General features: G+C 47.8%; 4 protein-coding genes across 4 annotated transcripts; all 4 read right to left on the bottom strand.

Moving 5' to 3' along the window:
• Nucleotides 1-93: 93 nt before the first annotated feature.
• Nucleotides 94-591, bottom strand: TEOVI_000467500 (Uncharacterized ACR, YggU family COG1872, putative; the record flags this gene model as incomplete). Its single annotated transcript, XM_067222349.1, has 1 exon — nucleotides 94-591. One exon carries the CDS (start codon nucleotides 589-591, stop codon nucleotides 94-96), a length of 498 nt encoding a protein of 165 aa, XP_067078450.1.
• A 562-nt stretch (nucleotides 592-1,153) lies between these two features.
• TEOVI_000467400 (uncharacterized protein) lies at nucleotides 1,154-2,500 on the bottom strand (the record flags this gene model as incomplete). The annotated part of the gene is made up of 1 exon (XM_067222348.1): nucleotides 1,154-2,500. One exon carries the CDS (start codon nucleotides 2,498-2,500, stop codon nucleotides 1,154-1,156), a length of 1,347 nt encoding a protein of 448 aa, XP_067078449.1.
• A 1,890-nt stretch (nucleotides 2,501-4,390) lies between these two features.
• TEOVI_000467300 (uncharacterized protein) lies at nucleotides 4,391-4,837 on the bottom strand (the record flags this gene model as incomplete). Its single annotated transcript, XM_067222347.1, has 1 exon — nucleotides 4,391-4,837. One exon carries the CDS (start codon nucleotides 4,835-4,837, stop codon nucleotides 4,391-4,393), a length of 447 nt encoding a protein of 148 aa, XP_067078448.1.
• A 275-nt stretch (nucleotides 4,838-5,112) lies between these two features.
• Nucleotides 5,113-5,577, bottom strand: TEOVI_000467200 (uncharacterized protein; the record flags this gene model as incomplete). The annotated part of the gene is made up of 1 exon (XM_067222346.1): nucleotides 5,113-5,577. The coding sequence occupies one exon, from the start codon at nucleotides 5,575-5,577 to the stop codon at nucleotides 5,113-5,115; it is 465 nt and encodes a 154-aa protein (XP_067078447.1).
• Between the last annotated feature and the right edge of the window lie 1,120 nt (nucleotides 5,578-6,697).

Below are 6,697 nucleotides of genomic sequence, written 5' to 3'. Positions count from 1 at the left end.
TATATATATATATATATATATAGAAATATATGCGGAGTCGATGGCAAATAAAGCCGCAAAGCAAGGGAAGAAAGACACGAGGCACCCCCTCCCTCATGAAAAATCGGCAGACTTGAGCACAGCCAACAGGTCTTCCTCTGTTCCGGGAAACGTAACTTCTAGTACTTTATTTCTACTTGTGAGGCCACTCACTAGCGACACCCGCACCTTATCATCCGGATATTCAACTTTCGCTTCCCCAGACTTCGAATCTTCATTCATCCGCTTGTTGTTCTTACTCTTTTTCTTCTTTGCGTAGTGCTCGTACGTGTACACTTCATCTTCCCCATCCTCACAGCCGCTTTTCCGCAGATGTTGTTTTTGAGTGATACGAAGTGTGGCCAGTTGCTGTTCCAAAAGTGTTTGCATGAACTCAACAAGTTCTGTGTTCGCCTTTCCATCCACAGGTGGTGCCGCCAGCCGAACCTCCAGAGCTTCATCGAGCGCTTGTGGTTGGGCAGCCAACGCGGTACTCCGCGCGCCAGGTTTGGCATGAATCATAAGGCGAAAGAAACCCGGGCGGAGCTGAACAATAAACGACGATACCTTCATATCCAACAACCTTGAGCTAAACCATATGATATATGCGGTCTCGCAACTTTATATCCCTTTATCCGTTCTGTTCTTTCCTTAGTTTTTGGTGGAAGCCCGTGCATGCGTTCGGTGAAGTGATAAAATGCAATTACAAATGCCGGCAGCACAGCGAAAAAACAACAATAGCAACAAACAAACAGAAGAAGAGATGCCAAAAAACGTTTCTCAGACTTAAGCACCAAGCTTCAGATGAATGTGATGCGAATCGAACGCCACTGTGTCAGAAGCGATAGCCGCGGAAACAGTGGTAGAACAGATGGAAAGGGAAAGAAATGAAAAAAATGTGTGTGACGCACGAGATCGATACTGAACCAACAGAACCCCTTCCGCATTTTCCGGCACTTCCAACCCAGCGGTGGCCACATTCCTTCTCTCTTCTTGCGGCCGACCGCCCGTTCCCACGAAGCAAAATAAAATCAAATATGTAAGCACCAAGGAACTGGGCGATACCACTCCACATCATCAAAACCAGCTCTTCGCATGCCACGTTCCTCCCTTCTCCTCCGTTCCATTTCTTCACTTATTTTGTGTGCGAGTACAAATCCCCCACGCTTCCGATGTTCCGCTTCTTCACTGGGATGACGCCATCTGCGTTCTCCACTCCCTCTTGAAAAGTGTAATTTGGAACGGCAAATGCTGTACGACCGATTTCCTCCGGCCGCTTCTCCCTCTTTGGGTACGGCACCTCGGCGTAAACCATATCCATTTCATTTGCCTCCTCCAACAATTTGGGCATTTCCTGCTCTAAAGGTCCCGCTGATTCCTCTACCGTCGCCGGCCGTTCCTCAAACACCGCGCGCACACCGAAGGGGTAATCCTTTTCATACACAAACCGACGGACATATTGTTGAGCCTTATCTTCTTCTGTTGTGCTGGTGTGTTGAAGGTCACCAGGGAGAAGGATTGTGGCGACTTTTGTTTGGTTGTGACGAAACAACTCAGGGAGGACATCGCGGTAACTGTCGTGTGGCTTCCGCTTCATCACATCCGCAAAGGTGGGGCACTCGTTGTTCAACTCAGACAGAAGAATAAGGCTGGGCGTGGGCATGTTCATGATACCGGCGTTAAAACGTGCCATGGCCTCCATCGGTGACACCCACACAAGCTTCTCTCCCAGAGTACTAATAGTAAATCGCACGTCCGGTACCTTCTCAAAGGGCACCAGGTAATTGAGATTGCAGAAACGAAAGGTTTCCGTTGTTGGTGTTGTGATGCTGCGGAACGGCAGCAGCTGTGACAAACACGTTTCCATCGGTAACTCCAGAACATCCACCAGGTTCTTCATTGCCTTGGGGTTTGAATGGACGAGCAAGTGCCACTTCTTGGGTCCAGGCGGTCCCTCAACCTCCGCAAGCCCGCCCCCCTCCTTTGGAATGAGAAGAATATTCATTTGTGCAAATAGCGCCCGCATCGCGCAGAGGCGGTGATGCAGGTCCGTCCACTGAGTTTTCACACCGCGGCGGCGGAGAATCTTTTCCCAATCCTCCGAACTATCCTCCAAACTCACTGGCATTGACGGTAGGATGAACTGGTCCCGCACAAAGCGGCCTTTTCCTTCGCGATACATCATGAGCACCTTGTAATCATTGTCCTCACCGCGTTCAACCTTCGCCATGTCGGCGTGACGGTTCATTCCAATCACAACCGCCGTTGCAGCCCGACGCGTGGGAACGGGAGCCCCGAGTTTTGGCTTCTCGCCGTACTCGCGATCTGCCCATGGCACGGGTGTGGACCAGTAGTCTTTGAATTGCTCCTTGTAGGGGCTCATCTGCACATCCATCTGCAGATTCCGTATGGGCTTTGCACGGAACGACGGGCTCTCCCCCGATACATTAAGTAACAACCGCCTGCATGTATGGCGCAGCATAATTCTTTTTTGTTCCCTCTTACCCTTCGTCGGCTCAAGTCCTCCGCAACTCCAGTTTCTTTTCTATTCTTCTAATCCAAACGGGGCTATTGAAATGTAACTGTGAAACCGCTTCCACGTTATTAATAACTGTTATTATTAATATTATTTCGTTCGTTTTTCTCCCTTTGGCTCTCTCGGGCCCTCCTACGGGTCCTGCCAACGCAGTGGAGCGAAGGAATGCTTTACTCTCTCCGTCCTTTCCGCCGCGATTCCTGTCCTTTGCGAAGATGAAGAGGCAGTAAAAATAACAACACCAACGGTGATAATAATAGTGTAATGGGGAAAAAAAAAGTCGTGGCAGGAAAGCCGAAGCAAAGGGTAATTAAGAGAGTGCACCCCCCCTTTATGTTTCTTGTAGGTGTTCCACTCACTTCAGTTCCTGTATTGCACATACTCACGTTCTTTTTGTTTTCTCTTGTTTTCAACACTAACAACGCCAGCAAATACAAACAGAAAAGAGCAAAAACAGAACCAAACAAAAATGCAATGTTGCAACCCCCCGCGCTGCACTGCTGTTGGAATAAAGAGACACGTATTTTTTTTCTTTTTCGCCTTCCTACATCCCCATTCCAGGCAGCTAAGGGATGACAAAAGGAGACAAAAGGAGACAGAAAACAGAAGGCAGGGGAGAGAGACACGCATAATATAATATCGAAGGGATTAATGGGGAAAATGAAAAATTTAAAGGGTCATTCCGCTGCCTTGAAGTGTGTAACATTGTACGGAGGCAGCAAATTCATTTCCCTCTTTTTCTGTTTCCCTATTTCACCTTCTCTCCGTTTCTTTTACAGCTAGTGGAAATGTCCTTTTTTTTCTTTTTTACCCAACAGTTCATACCATACCATGTCGCTGGTTCACTTTATTTCCTCTTAGTAAAAACAAATACAAATACATCCGCACAAATATGAGTATACCATATCCCCAAGGTTCATCTCCCCTTCTATCTTTTAGTCCTCACAACGTTCACTATCAGTTCTTCCCGTATGTTTCGTCCTTTTCTTGTCCTAGTTCTTTTCTAGTTGTATTAGCCTTAGCACACTGTATTTGAACAATCAATTATTCATTTTATGCCTTTGCTACTTTTCTCCCCCCCCTTTGCGCGCATGAAGAAGGGCAACAATACGTTCATGACCGCGACCAACACCAACACCAGAAAAAGAACCCAACAAATCAAGTCGTGACAATCCACATAATGTGTAACCAACATGTTCGTGTGCGTCCTTGGTTTATAGTTCCCGGTAATCTGTGAAGTTGGTTTTCTCTTTCGCGATGATCTTTTCATTCGTGGGCAGGTTTCGCCGCTCCAGTTCAAATGCAGAAAGAAGTTTACAAGCAGCCATATTTCTTTCGTCTCTCAGCTCGCCGCTTCTAACGCTCCTCTCCGTTCCTCTACAGATCGCTACACGATATTACCCTCCTTCCTTCAACTGACTTTCCATCGGGAAAACTTCGTCATTTTCATTGAAGCGGCTAACTCCGGTAATGGACTCGACTCAACGGATTTGGTGACGGCAAACAACCCTTAAACAAGAGGGACATTGATGAAGCGTTGAAACGCTCAGGCTCCTTTCCACTTCCTAGTGTTTTGTAGGCTTGCATCTTGCTTTCTTTAACTGTTCGACTTGCTGCGTTCCCTCTTTGCTTTCTCCCCTCGCCGCCCCATTTTCTTTTTTATCGTTATTATTGAGTGCAACCTTTCTACATTTCCAACCGTGCTTCTCACTCATTGTTCCCCTTCCTTTTGGTTTTTTTCTTTTTTCGCTTCCTCTCCCTCAGTCACGCATCTCAAACACCTGACCTTCAATAATTCCTGTTCATCTCTCCCCCTCGTATTGGGCGCCCGGCCTATCAATCACGTGAGAAGCGGGAGCGGACGCGGGAGAGTTCTTCGCGACGGCGCTGGTACCGGAGGCGTTCGTTGCGTTCCGAACCGGAGAGGCGGCGCTCACGCAAATAATCGGTGCTTTTCACGGAGCGGCGCGACCTCACATCACCGTAATCCACGGCATTACGACGCCTCTCCAATACGCGGCCATATGACGGTCGGAAGCGGCGGAAGGGGCCATCAGGGCGCCGTGACAAGAGCCGACGGCGGTCCACTTCTCTGAAGCGGTCACGTCCCAAACCACGACGGGGTCTCGACACGCCACGGTTGCCACCAGTCACGGCGCCCCGAGCTCCTCCTCTCGGCCGTTGCTGTTGGTTGCCTTTCCCCCCTCGGCGGTTGCGGCGCAGGGACTGGGCAATGTTTTGCTCCTTGATGATTTCACTTAGGGGCCGATCAATGATTTCCATGCTTGATCGACCTTTCCTTCACTTAATACAGCCTGCTCTCAGTACGCCTCCTATTAGTTAAATATTTGGTCCGACTTGATTATGCGCAAGTCCTTTCTCTATTTTGCTTTAGTCCCTAGGTTTCACAGCTCCTTTGTTGCTGGTGGTATATTGATGGCGCGTCAGTTAACCTTGCGTTTGGGATGTGTTGCAGGGTTCACCGACGCGAGCGATCCAAGAGCTGGTCCAAACTTCACAATTATGCTGCCTGCTTTTCCTTTTTTCTCTTGCGTTTTTTAAAAAAGCGTATATGCTACAAACGTAGTTGCTCCTCTTTTCTCTTGTTCCTCGATTGGTAAGTCTGATATCCGTTCGTATTCCAACCAGTAGATAGTGCGTTCAGGTGAGCACGCGTGCCGGCGCGCGGTTCGCAGATGGCGGAAACAGGGAGAAGAGTTGGTCGTAAAAAGAAAGAAAGTCAAAGGGTGGACGTGTTTTTTTTTTTCATTATTACTTCCATGCCGACACGCCGAAGAACACGTACGCGCGATGCCCGTCATTTTCTTTTGGTTTGTGTTGTAGTTTTCGTGCATGACAGCGGTTAGTAAGCATCTCTGTGTGTGTAAATGTAAGTTTCTTCCCGTGGTGACCCAGTGAGAGTGATTCATGTCATCGTTTGACCATGGCAACAGTCTGAGACGCACAGGTAGCCGAAAAAAAAAGACAGGGGGATGATTTTTTCCCCCCGTTTGTGTTGTCATTTTTAATAACTAAGGAATTCTCCCCTTCACCAACTGATCCCCTTTACGTCGGCTCTGCCTCCTCCTCCCCTCCTCTTTCTTCTTCGCCACATTCCAGTCCTGATGATGGGGAATTGAATAAGTTCGTCCGTGACGAGCGTCGTATCTCAATCGTGGACTGAAAACAAATAAACAAGTGAAAAAAAAAATATGGGCGCAAGTCGCCACTCCACGGAGGAGGAACGATATATCGAGAAACCGCGGCCTTTTCTCTCCTCCCTTCTGGTCCGTTCGTTCCTCTTCATCCTCTTTGTTGAGTTCCACCGAATGAGCGCCCGAACAGAAGAGCATTTAATCAAACGCATCCCTCGGAAACAAAGGAAAGGTGCGACCCGACAACATACACGCAAAGGGTGAATGCCCCATGCACAACTTGTTATCGCACATAATCCGTGAGCAAGTGGACATGTGTATGCATTGACCAAATAAGCAGATTAAACCAAGCACCCTGCTCACACACACTTCCACCACGTACAGAAATCGGGACAAGGCATTACATGATCGAAGAAGTAAGTTAACACTTACTTTAGCAGAACCACTGACAGCACAAAGATACGTGCAACAATTCTCCTCTTCTTCTTCCTTACTTCTTTCCCTCATACTGATGCCTCCAAAGGTGCAACTTACATACCGAAACTGCACCCATCACCGTTACAATCCTCTCGCACCTTTGGTTACCAGTTATATGTTATGCCTGCCAAATAACAGCAATAATAATACGTGAAGTTATGCATTTCGTCTAATTTATCCACCCGTTTTTTTTGCATTTGTCCACCCCAGTGCTGATATATCCATTATTACAAGGCACCGGTACGCATTTTGCATCACATTAACAGCTCGCAACGGGTGCGGATGGGATTGAAGACTTGAATTGAATAAAAAATAGAGTTGCAGCACAGACGGAAATTCCTCTGCCTCCCCTTCTCAAGAACCGTTTGTGCGTGCACAGACAAAATAAAATTACATCTTGTTGTCATCATTTGCTTCCTCCAGAGTTGGTGGACGAATGAACACCGTTCATGGCGTAACACGTGATTTCCCTGCATTTTCTGGAGGGGGGGGGAAGAAAAAAAATAATATG

This window comes from Trypanosoma equiperdum, assembly GCF_001457755.1.
Source record: "Trypanosoma equiperdum strain OVI genome assembly, contig: ctg_1613, whole genome shotgun sequence".
Classification (NCBI taxonomy): domain Eukaryota; phylum Euglenozoa; class Kinetoplastea; order Trypanosomatida; family Trypanosomatidae; genus Trypanosoma; species Trypanosoma equiperdum.
This window is presented reverse-complemented; position numbering and strand designations above follow the sequence as displayed.